This window comes from Lissotriton helveticus, chromosome 1_1 (genome assembly GCF_964261635.1).
Source record: "Lissotriton helveticus chromosome 1_1, aLisHel1.1, whole genome shotgun sequence".
NCBI lineage: Eukaryota > Metazoa > Chordata > Amphibia > Caudata > Salamandridae > Lissotriton > Lissotriton helveticus.
Window position 1 is genome coordinate 1,110,827,457 of NC_136057.1, and position 13,230 is coordinate 1,110,840,686.

At 43.3% G+C, this 13,230-nt stretch overlaps 1 protein-coding gene across 1 annotated transcript in view; it reads left to right on the forward strand.

The window, feature by feature from the left end:
• The window catches only part of LOC144763537 (vesicular glutamate transporter 3-like), a 311,868-nt gene that overhangs the window by 115,991 nt on the left and 182,647 nt on the right, over positions 1–13,230 (forward strand). The window contains exons 6-7 of the mRNA XM_078649214.1: positions 7,028–7,115; positions 9,207–9,293. Coding sequence (XP_078505340.1) covers positions 7,028–7,115; positions 9,207–9,293 — 175 coding nt within the window. The remainder of the gene's footprint in view (positions 1–7,027; positions 7,116–9,206; positions 9,294–13,230) is intronic.

Sequence of the window (13,230 nt, forward strand, 5' to 3'; positions counted from 1 at the left end):
TGCAACGTCTTGGGCAAGTGGTATCTGAGTCCCAGAAGAGGGGCTCAGGCGGCACAGTGGTGCCAGTTCTAATTTATTTCCTCAGTTGCGCCGCCGTAGCAGGCAACTGCATCAAGGGGGCACTTTTTCATTGTTAGAGAGTCCTAGGGAGAGGCTCCAGAGGGCACTGTGAGTGTCAGGGCCTACAGTGATTTTCACAGCTGCACAGCAATTAGTGGCAGCTGCAAAGTTTAGGCCAGCACAATTGCGCACTTTTGGATTCTGCTGCATTGGCAGCACGCACTGACATTTTGGAACAGAGGACATTTGAGACCCTGCGAAAGGCCAGTTGGCCAGGGGATCAGTTCTATGTTAGTAGGGCGCAAGGCCCTAATGTGATGCGTAATGTGATTTATGCTTGTAATGTCTATGACATAATGTGTTTATGTTTAGGATGTTTATGCATAATGTGTTTATGCTGGTGAGTACAAAACAGTGTGGATCCCACTTGTAGGACCCTTGGACCTAGCTCAGCTACAGGTGTATGATTGCTTTGAATCAGTGTACCTTCTAGAAAGAAAAATTTCTTTCTAGTGTCCCCTCACTCACCGGGGTTTCCCCACGGTGACATGCTTCATCATTGGGGCCATCCCAGTTCTCTACGAAAAGGGGCGTGCTGCGACTCACGAACTACGCAGGCGCACTTAAGTGTGAATGACTATGTGTGGTGCAGAAAAGTGGAGGAGTGGGTGTGTGTAAGTATTAAAAATACCATGCTTAGTGGGCCTAACTGTTTTATTGAGCTCCTATGCAGGTATATTAAAAGTGGGGTTAATGTCACTGTAGGGCAACCTATAATGTGATTGACTCAGTGATCGATATGGTCGACATGTTTCATGCTACCCCTAGCATTTCTTCGGGACCATGCAGGGACCAGCCCTGCATATGTCACTCCTAAATCCCATTTATGGGAACAGTGAATTTACAACAATAAAAAGGTGATTTTAGCATGCATTTATATTAGAAATACATACGTTCCTCTTTACTAGAAGGTGTTATTGAAGCGAAAAATGACACTTCATGGTCTCGCTGGGGGGTCAATTTCACTTATCGGACACACTGTTCCTATCTCGTGAAATCGCGCAAATGTACCTACTAAGTACCTCCCCGGGACCGCATCTTGGGGAAACCCCGGTGAGTGAGGGGACACTAGAAAGAAATTTTTCTTTCTAGAAGGTACACTGATTCAAAGCAATCATACACCTGTAGCTGAGCTAGGTCCAAGGGTCCTACAAGTGGGATCCACACTGTTTTGTACTCAACCCAAGGAGGCCGACCTAGTCTCATTAATCCTCCTTCTCCCCCTGTTTCTCATATTTATGCTGGTGAGGCCTAGTGCATAATGTGTTTATGCTGATGAGGTTTGGGCCTAATGTGGATATGTCTAAAGTCATGCTAAGATATTTTAGGATGGTGTCTAATGTGACTGTGATAATCCTTAGATCATTATTGTACCAGTAGTTACTGGTTGTGATTTATATTTACTTACCTGTTCTGATGGTTCTGACCATGGCCCGATTGGTCTTGTCCTGTATATAATCCCCTGTGTATATTGCCTAGTGCCAGTTGGCACAGTGTAAATGTGTGATTGTGTTTCTAATGTGTTTATGATAATACAAAGGCTATTTTTGATATAACCTTGTGTGGAGTTTCTTTTGTGGTGTGCCTAGTGTGTTGCTGCTGAGTGTGTGTTGCGCAAACGCTTTACACATTGCCTCTGGGATAAGCCTAACAGCTAGTGACAAGCTACCAAGGGGGTGAGCCGGGGTTATCATCAGTGTGTAACTTCCTTGCCCTGACTAGAGTGGTGGTTTCTGCCTGGCTTTGGCACCAGCCTTAGCCAACCAGAAATCCCATTTCTAACAGATGACATAGTGATTTCCGTACCCCTTCTGAGGCCTCAAGTCTCATTGATCTTTGTTTAAGCACAGTGTGAACATAATCACCTCTAGGTACAGAGGAATTCACCACATAAACAAATAACAGGTACGTGATTGAAAGACCTGTCTTCTAGATCTTACAAAACAGTGTCAAATTTGGGAACAGGTGGCTATTGGAAGTATCTAGAATCATCCTAGAAAGAGTTTTTGAGGTGGTGGCTGCATGTTTTTTTACTGTCAGAAGCAGTTCAGCAGAATTGGATGGGAGTGAGGCAGAACTTAAACAATCTGTGAACAGAGAGATAAGAACACATGCAACTTCCTGTGCTAAGTGGTTAAAGTAGCTTCCATGTCTTCCATGGGTTGATAAACCATTGGCCAGCCAGGGCGGCTTCATAGGTGTGCGTTTGTATACCTGGTGCTGAGAACATTTCAAAGTGGCATTACTATTTTGCTCTACTTAGAGGTCTGCGCTGAGATGATTCTCTCCTTTAAAATAGGCTACGTTTTTTTAAACAACATCTAAACAAGGAACAACTAGAGAATTCCCAAAAATGACACCAGGTCAGAAAGTTGGTATCTATTTGATACATTCATAGTTAATTTCTCAGCACAACGACAGCAGCTCTTCTCACCCAAGTAAGTCCATAGTTGATTTAAGTGCCTGTTATGAAAATTGTGGTTGGATCTACAATAAATAATCAGTCAGACGTTGCAAATTTTAAGAAAAGCCTTTATTCTTCCCCAACATGCATCACACTGCCTATTATCTAAGCAAAGCACTGAAAACATGGCTCTCCACCATTAAGATATCTTCAGTTCAATGGTTACCAACTGAGAGCTGCATACATGGCAAACTTGGCTGTATTTTCTCCATGTTGCACGATTGAGACAAGGCCTTCCCGAAGACTAATCAAGACCCCCCCCCCTTCTTTCTAGGAGTGTTTGATCCACATTCCTTCATCTTCTTGACACAAAAGGGTCAACCTGCTCACTAAAGAAGGCAGCACATTTTATGGTTCACATCTTGCTCCATTGGACTGAGGAGCCTGTGGGGGTAACACTCTTCAAGAAAAAACATAAAGACCTGAATGTTGAGGCCTTTGTCCGACAGATCCTCTGTTTTATGTAAGTTGGTGTAGCTGATGCCATGTCAGCTTCACAAGAAAGGTTCTGTTGGGATTCTGAACAAGAAGAGGACAGTTTTAAGCAGGAGGCTGTAGTCAAGATCTCCTTTCGAAAGACTTAATTTCAAGATGGCCACAAAGCACAAACTTCACTTGAAGATGGCCACCAGAGTTCAACGCCATTCCAGAAAGTTCCTTCCAGAGACTGGCCCCTTCCTGTCGGTAGTTTATGTCCTAACACTATATGAAGAGTCTTTGATCAGAGTACCATTGAGTCACAACTCCTCCGATTTTCTCTTGCTGTTCAATTCTTTGTTCTAGCTCCGATTCCTACTCCAACTCAGCTCCAGTTCCTGCTTACTGCAGTCCCATCTGCCCCCGCTTCTGCTTGTCCAGCGCTACCATCTTCCACTTCAGCTCTACTGCAGCTAGGGTTGCCAACTTTCCAGACAAAAAAATCTCTTCTTGTTTTAACATTCTACAAGGCCTGGATATGATCCCAAGTAATACTTTATATGAAATCACCTGTATTCATTGTTAACATGGTCTTTCTGTCTTTGTTTACTTTCATGTAATCAGGCAGGAGCCATTAAGGCAGCTGTAGAACACATATTAAAGTGATTTCTTCTTATACTTACGGTTTAAAATATGTATTGATAAGGGATAAAAATTACGGGTTTAGGTGATTTTCCTAATTTTTGTAGCAGCTGAGACATTAAAATGCTGGTCATGCTGGTATAAAACCAGCCAGATGGCAATCCTAGCTCCAGTCCTCCTAGTTTTAGCTGCAGCTTTGCTTTGGTCCTGGTCTTGCTCTAGCCCTGCGTTAGGTGTTCTGCTCCAACTCTGCTCCATTCCTGGTCTTACTCCAGCTCTGCTCCAGTCCTGGTCTCACTGCAACTCTGCTCCAGGCCTGCCAGACTTCAGTCTTGCAAGAACTGTGCTATGTCCTACTATTGGGACACAGCACTTCAGAGGTTATCTGTAGCTCCGGGTTTTTCCTCCTTCTCAGACACTCATTTGTAGAGGGCATCGCCTCTGTACCCCATGTTACACCCGTGACAGAAAATGTGGCATTGGAAACAGATGACCTTTTCCTCAGAGTCTCGAAGAAGGGGGTGAAGGATCAATCTCTAGATCCAGTCCTTGGCATGACCAGCTGGGGTTACATTTACCTGGCCTCACACTTTGCAGAGTCCCACTCTGCAGCTCCTTGAAGGCCAGTGACAAAATCTGAATTCAGAATTAATTAAAGAATATAACAAGGCGCGCCTGGTACCATGTAATATCAGTTTAAGGTAGGAAGTGAGGAAGAGGAGATGTATTTTGCTGTTTTGAGCCAGGTCATGATATGACCCTTGGTTTTTATTATATTTTAATGTTCAGTTTTCTCCTCTGATTTGAAAAACAAACAAATCAAAACTTAGATCTTACAACATACCTCCATTGATTTCTCACAAGAACAGCTCTTTCATTTTTCTCAGCAGTCCCAGAGCTGACTTAAAAGGTAAGGAAATATTCAATTATCATAGACAAGGACAGAGCTATGGTAAAGTGCATTTTATAATGCACATTGTAAAATTATCACTCAGTTTCAGGATTTCTGACATTTAAATATTAAAAGTCGGAGCCATATTGTAATGCTTTGGAAAAGCTACACGCAGTTCCCAGTTCTGGACTGTCAAGGCTGGAGGCTGGAGACTGTCAGGTGGAGGTGCAGGGACAGAGTCTTGTGTGGTTATCAGTCTTGTAATTTTAGAAGAGCCTGCAGAGTGGGATTGACAGCGCTGCCTGGGGGCGGTAATATCACAGGGTACTGTAAGTCAATGTTTTTTGTAGCTTGTTATGTGTCCCAGAGCAGGTAGATTAGGGAACTAGCGTTACATGGGACTATTTATATTTAGGTGCACTGAACAGTTCTAGGTGAACTCAAGTACTGGAATAGCAGCAGCTGCTGCAGAACAGGACTGAGGCGCATCAGTGGATGTGTCGCATTCTGTTTACCACTAGAAGGGTTGGGGTGATGCAGAGAATGAGTAAGGTCTTTTGGAACAGCTATATGTAACTTAGAATAGTAGAATGGCAGTAGTGACTAAAGGGCAAGACGAGTTGTATTGCCTGTGCCGGTGCACAGACATAATATCGACTCCAAAATATCGTTTGGACAGAATATCGAGTCAAAAATATCGTTTGGACAAAATATCGACAGGACAGAATATAGACAGCCAAAATATCGTTTTTAAGGTAAGTGAAGTAATATCGACTGTAAATAATATAGAAAGTGAAAATATGTAAGTATATAATATATATAGTAAAAAAATTATTTTTAGGGTTCAGGGTCAGTTTTGGGTTTTTGGGTAAAGGGGTATTTTTAGGGTTCAGGGTCAGTTTTGGGTTTTTGGGTAAAGGGGTATTTTTAGGGTTCAGGGTCAGTTTTCAGTTTTTGGGTAAAGGGGTATTTTTAGGGTTCAGGGTCAGTTTTCAGTTTTTGGGTAAAGGGGTATTTTTAGGGTTTAGGGTCAGTTTTAAGTTTTTGGGTAAAGGGGTATTTTTAGGGTTCAGGGTCAGTTTGGGGTTTTTGGGTAAAGGGGTATTTTTAGGGTTCAGGGTCAGTTTTCAGTTTTTGGGTATTATTTTATTATATTTTGTTACTATATATATATGTTTTAATAAATATGAAATAAAAAAATATTTATTTAACTTTCATTAATTATTTAATTATTATAGGTTAATTTAAGTAATTTTAAGTATATTTTAGTAATTAATTATTAATATTAATTTAATTTAACACTGTTTTTAGTAAATACGATATTTTTTACAACTATATTTTTGTAAACGATATTTTTAACTCGATATTTTTGTACTTACCTGTTTGTAGATAGAAACTCGATATTTTGACTGTCGATATTTTGTCAACGATATTTTTGATGGTCGATATTCTGTCCCTCGATATTATTTCAGTGATCCGCCTGTGCCAAGTACTGTAAGAATGACATAGACTGCTACTGGGTGCTATGACTGGTCAAAGAGCTGTATGTATTTTCCTGTACAGTAACAGAAATGTATACTTCTTGTCAGGTTTCGAGATATTAGTTGAGTTGTGTGTTCAATTACAAGGATAAGTTTGGCAATGTATATGCAGATCCAAAAATTGGAATAATTAGCGTGCGGCCTAGTGCGATTTCGGTGCATTGGAACAGTGCTATGTCTATGACAGGGGTCTGATCTAGAACTTGACATGTGGAGTAGAGCCCATCAGGATGGCTTTCCTTTGCCACGCTGACAGACCAGTGATCATCTCCTTACATAGAAGGGAACCCCATTATGGTGGTTCTCTTCAACATACTAAACGTTTGGTGTATGGCTGCTCTCACTTTTGATGGCTGTTCAACAAACTTTTTTTGTTTTTCAAAAACACACTACCAAAGAGGGAGTTTGTTTTTGTTAAACAAAAAATGAATGGCCCCCACACTCCAGGAGTATCTCCCCAGGTTGTGGAGATCTTTACTATTTTGCCCAGTTCCTCACCACCAGGTTTTTTCTGGCTGTAATGGACAGGAAAGAAATACATTATACCATCCACCCTAAATAGAGTGGGCTGTGTATTGCCCATACTCTGGCAAACATTGGGCTCTCAAAGGAGATATTACTTCCACAGAGCCAACAGGGGCTCCATCAATAGAATACCTATGGTTCGCCTGTCTATACATGAGTGGAGGTGACTGAGGGTTCAGGGGGCACATTTGCAATGTCAGGCCCTGTGTGTTGTTCACACTGCTTATATAGTAATTCATTTGTCAAGGTAGGGCACAGATTCAGCGATAGAGGTGTATAATCCCAGGGCTAGATTGCTTTCTTGTGTACTATGTGATATACTTACACTGTGGTTGAATAAAGTTTTAACAGTTTACAGGGAAATGCTAAGAAATTGTTTGCAAGCATTAAGTTTAACCTAACTATGCACATAAACACATTTTCTAGGGTGTAACCTATCCAGCATGCCATGGTATGTGGAGTAAATGGGCCCCTCCTTTGGAAAGAAGCAGGCTAGTAACAACATCATTTTGTGGTAAGTGTTCTGATTTGCATATTGTATTTATGCATTTATAAAACATGTTGAGGTTATCGAAACTGGGTTAAATATGTTCAAAAATATACAAGAGATGGCTGAATTGAACATTCCTTGATTACATGCAATTTTCCCATGTATGTGCAGCAATACGTTATAGGGCAGTTAGACAACAAGCCAACGTCCACACCTGCTGTGCTGCTGTTGATATATAACCACAACTCTGTGGCAAAACAGGCATTTCTCCTTCGGCTGGACTATCCGACTTTCCCCCTGAGTTTCTGTGTGTTACAGAAATTCCAGGTACATGGCCCTGCCTACTCATGGGAATTAGGTTTGTGAATGGAGCCCCTGTCCTGTCCTCTCAAGCAAGCTTAAAGGGTGCTACATTCCAGTCCAATCAGCAGCTTCCTGAAGAGTGCAAAGGGGGGGCGAGGCAGGAGTGAAAGAGAAAGCAGTGTGACGGAGGGGGAATTAATGTACAGAAGGCCGATTAAGAGAAGCAGGGCAGAGAGCAACAGGGGGTGAAGTAAACCTTGCAATACAGAGGCGCTGAAGCCGAACACAGAAACATGAGGTGGCAGACAGAGTTCTAACTACACACCCTTTGGGGAATTAGAGAACAACAAGGCGGGTAGGCAGGTCCTGAAGAAGAACACATCGAGACAGAGGGGCCCATTCATATTGATTTGGTAGATGCAGCAGCGCATAAGGAGAATGAATATATGAAGAATGCAATAAAGTTTGAGGCAGTATAGGATAGCTACTAAACCTCTTAGAAACTTGGCTCTAGGTAACCAGGTAGCCAAAACATGCCTAGATAGGATATACAGGTGGTAAAGATTGCGGGGTGCTTTCTAAATAATTTTAGTACCATATCTGCTTACCCCAGAGATGCCTGGAATTGAAGACCTCATTGTTGCTGTGTTCACCTTCACACTAACTTGAGTAATGCAGAAGATACAGAACTGAAAGTACAATGCACACTTGACCAATATCTTTTCACATAGCATGACTGATAGTCAGATTATGGCACTCTAAACCTGAGATAACTATGTTAAGGGAACAGTTAGAAATGCAGGATTAGGAACTGCATTAAGCAGATAATTGAGGGTTAGGGACTCTATTTATTACTTGAGAGGATTTCTATCTACAATATGTGCTCTGTTCTGCCACTGTTAAATGAGTGTTCCCCCTCTTCATGCAGTGCAATTATAGTGGTGCATCCCTCTCTTATACCACGGTTAATTTTCTTTAACACAAACTAGCATGCAAGCTTTGTCGCCACAATGCTGATGAACAATGCTCACAAAATACTGAAGGCATGACTTGGGGGTGAGGGAGGTGGGACATCCACCAAAAAGTGGTGAATGTCTTGACTGCCCTTTATAGAGTTAGGTGCACTCTAAATGGGTGGTTAGGATATCATTTGCATTTTGGTGGATGTCTTGCGTCCTCCAAATTCTAAATTCATCCATAAGTCTATCCGGGGAGGACATACTCACTATTTCCCTACAAGACCTCAGGCAGCTGTAGAAAGAACTTGTTCAAAAAATGTGGGTCTTTCAAATCGCTCGACCCCAGTCAGTGACACATAATTAAATTAGACTTGTTTTCTAAATTGGCTGGTTTGTTAAGCCTGGCAGTGTGAGATTTAAAGGTAATTTAGGCCTCCATCCTTCCCATGCCTTTTTGTATCTCACCTAGTGCTCACTGACTCAAACACTTCTCTTGACCAGCCCACGAATTCATAATGACATGGTTCACAATAATTCAGAGACCTGCTCCCATAGAGGATTCCTTTAACGTTTGGTTCAGGTTGCTAACTTTTTATAGATTCACAAAGAATCCCAGGATTAGTTCAGGAACTGTACGAGGTACACTATATTTGCTTTGAGTCTACACAAGATTTGCTGTCAGTCTATTTTCTGGACCACGTGTGCATGAATTAACCTTTGCACTTATTTTGTTTGCCCAATGAAGGTTTCATTACATGCAATAAATAATTAGAGCCGCAAAGAGATGATCAGAACATTCTTTTGGCTGTCATCTGAAATGGATAACATATTCTGTGGTCTAATCAATTTCTAGGGTCATATGCTGGAGCAGTGATTGCCATGCCACTGGCAGGAATACTGGTACAGTACATTGGATGGCCATCCGTCTTTTATATTTATGGTAAGTTGGTCTATTTTACTTTGCTCCTACCTCATCATAATGCCCCCCTTCTAACTTTAATATCAACTGCTTTCCTAAATTCGATTGATACTTGAGAGCCATTAATGTGAAACGCAGGAGATTATCTTATGATGACATGAAGTCAAATCGGGCACCTCAAATTGGGAAACAAAATATCATGAAAAAACGTTTGAGAGATAATAAATTGGGAAAGATACGTAGGAATAATAGTTATAAGCTAAGGGATAAGTGAAGGAAGGGTGAAAAATAAAGGAATGGTAAGAGAGCAACATTAAACAAGCATTGGCAAATCCAGTAAGTCTGGGATCGTCCGCCAGCTTTTTCTCAATTCTTGTTTTGTTATGTCATGGCTTTTGCAGAACTTTATTGTTTGGAAAGCTGCAGGGAGTGTGTCATTTTAACATAAAATATGACCAAAAGGCAAAAAAATGTTTTGGTCTAAAAAAATCACACATTACCGTAAAACTTCCTGGCACTCAAGGGAACTACTCTGTGTGTGGATGTGTTCCTTGTGGGAGGGTACCACAATATATACAAAACAGTGATGGGTGGAATACTTGAATTAATCTCAGCCTCTGGTAACCACTCGAGCCGCATCCCAACGTATTGTTACTCTGCACACCATGCCACCTCAATTTGAACCCAGATATATGCAAATCATTATCAGCCCTGCTTCATTAGGAATAGTCCAGTCCGAACTGCCAAGCTTTCTTGTGAAAAGGCAGCATGCCATAATTCATAGTGAAGTGGGGTGACATGTTGTCCCTTGATGCTTGGTCTAGTATGTTGGAAAAAAGTCTGAATGACACAACCACAGGCAAATGGATGAAGTGTGTCTGAAAACCACTATAATTAACTATGTCATGCATGTAATTTTAGTAAAATCAAAAGGACTTGTCTAAAACAGACCCAAAAAGCCAAACATTGTGATATTGCTCGTAGATGGAACTCCCCTACTGCCCCTTCCCCAGTGGAGTGGAGGGCAGGAGTGGACTAGTGCTCTCAATTGGAGAAGGTCAACTGTACTGCACATGGCTGTTCACAAAAGCACGACAGGGTAGGGCATTGGTGGGGGGGCCATTTATGGTTTGGGAATGTGATTTATTCTGTAATTATCTGGTCTGTGATAGCGCTATACATTTGTAATTGTTTTCACAGCAGTGTTGTACAGAAATCAAATACACATTGTGTTATAAAAAAAGGCAAGTATTGTGCCATTGGCTACCAGCCGCTTGCCCTTGACAAAGAAAGAAAGAAGAAAGAAGGAAAGAAAGAAAAAGGAAGGAAAGAAGGAAAGAAAGAAAGAAGGAAAGAAAGCATGCAAGAGAGACAGGACAAAAGGTAGGCAAGAAAGAAGGAAAGTAAGAAAACAAAAAAGAAGACAAGAAAGAAGGAAAGACAGAACGCAAGAAGGAAAGAAAAACAGAAGAAAGGCAAGAAAGAAGTAATAAAGAAGGGAAGAAACAAAGAAGGATAGGAAAACAGACAGGCAAAAAGAAGGAAGGAAAGAAAGAAGAATATAAAAAAAGAAAGCAAGAAAGATGGAAAGAATGAATTAAAGCAAGAAACAAGGAAATAATGAATTAAAGCAAGAAAGAAACACAGAATGGAAGAAAATAGAGAAAGAAATAAATCAAAAGAAAGAGAGAGAAATGAGGATAGAAAGACACAGAGGCAACAGGGAAGGAAAGAAGGAAGACAGAAAGAAAGAAGGGAAGTAAGAAAGTAGAAATGAAAAGCCATAGAGAAGGAATGAGTACAAGAAAGAACACATTTAAAGCAGGAACCAAGGAAAGAAAGAAAGCCAAAAGGAAAGAAAGGAAGAAGGAAGGAAAGAAATAAGACAAGAGAGAAAGAAAGCACAAACAAAGGATAGAAGGAATGAAAGATAAAAGAAAGCAAGAAAGAAGTAAAGATGGCATGAAATAATAAAATAAAAAACAAAAACAAAAAAGAAGGAATGAAAGAAAAAAGCAAAGGAAGAAAGAAGCAAAGGATGAATGAAGGAATAAGGGAAAGAAGGACTAAAACATGAAGATAAAGAAACGAATGAAGGAAGAGATGAATGAAATAGTGAAAGCAAGAAAGAAGGAAAGTAATAAAGACCAATGAAAGAAACAAAGCAAAACCGAAGTAAAGAAAGAAAGAATAAGCAGAGAAAGGAAGAAGAAAAGAAAGTAGTCAATAAAAAATTGTGTTACTAGTGCTGCAAATTGGGGGGCGGAGCTAGCCGGCGTCAATGGCGGACGCGTAAGAGCGGAGCTCCTCGCCATCGCCTGAAACTATCCTGACTTTATCCTCCCTAAGCAGTGGACGCCGTGCAGTAAAAGTGGGAACTGCTGCCCCGGACCCCGGCTGACCTCCGGTGTGCTTTTGGGCGTGAGCCGACATCGGCAACCCACATTGCGGCAAGCTTTCCAGCGCTCGCTGGACCGGGCCCGAAACCCCGGCCTTTCCTTAGCATAGAGCCGCGCTGCGTCACTGGACGTGCGGCCGCGACGCACCACATGCCCTGGGGGCCGGCGGAGCCCGGCGTCGCCCTGCCTGCTTGGAGCCCTGGACCCCTGGACTGGACTTCGGAGGTACTCTGCAGAACTCGGGGGGCAACAGGCACCTCAGCGGCGGCCCTGGAACGACTGAGGAGCCGGGAGGGGGTGGGGTGGCTGTAGCCATAGCCCCCCGGATTGGGCGCTAGCCCCCCGGCTCTCGGACAACCGTGCAGGCCACAGCATAGGGGCCACAGTTTCAGGGCTGGGAAGTGTACCACTGTCTGAGTGCTGAGGACCCACCCCGCACATTGGAGTGCGATACTGCCCTGGGCCGCCCGGGCTGCACTGGAGAGTGAGGGGCTTGCTGCCATGCTCCGAGCCTAGTGACACGTGCGACCGCAGCATCGACTGGGCGGCGCCCTCATACAACCGCGACTGAGCCACAAGACCCCTGCGGGTGCCCGCCATCGACGGGGTATTCAGTGAGCGGCACAGTGAGCCTGAAGTGCCCACGCCCACGCGGAGTACTGCCACCCCCCTTGGACATCGGTGGTGGCGACGTGAAGCGATTTGACTTGGGAACTGAATCGGCCTGCGGGAACACAGCCCCCCCCCAGAACCAACCATGGGCAAAGGGGATAGAACGCAGACGAAATTGTCGTTCGACCAGCGGCGTCACAAGGAGCCAGATCAGCGGGTTGCCCAATCTCCGGACGCCACTGGTGAGCCAGGCGCCACACTATGCGCGGAAATTAAGGGAATGCTCACGACAATGGAAAAGGGCCTGCAGGAAGGCATGTCTGCCATTGGTAACAAGATTGATGCGCTGTCCTACCGGATGGACCGTATGACTGAAAGGATAGACAAGCACGCGGAAAGGATAGACATGGCGGAGCGCCGATTGACTGAGGCAGAGGAGGCACAAATGGAGTGGGATGCTGACCGCAAGCAATTCGGACGTCTGCTGCAGGTCATCCAAGAGAAGTCAGAGGACTTGGAAGCGCGCTCTCGGCGCTCCAATATCCGCGTTACGGGAGTGGCGGAGACGACCCAAACAGGTAAAATGGAACTATTTGTCGAGAAGCTTCTGAAGACGCTCCTGGGTGAGGAAATTTTTTCCCCGATGTTCATAGTTGAGCGAGCCCACCGCACACTTGGACCACGGCCTCCTCCAGGCGCCAACCCCAGGCCGATCATAGCTAAATTACTGAATTACAGGGACAGGGACGCAGCCCTGCGGGCTGCCCGTGAGAAAGGGAAACTGCAGTTTGAAGGAATGGACATATCGTTATATCCTGATTTCACATCGAAAGTACAGGAGGAGAGACGAAGATTTGCCCCGTACAAACAGCAAATCAGGGAACTCGGCCTGGATTACGCCATGTTATACACAGCGAAGCTACGCATCAACAAACAGGGACATTCGC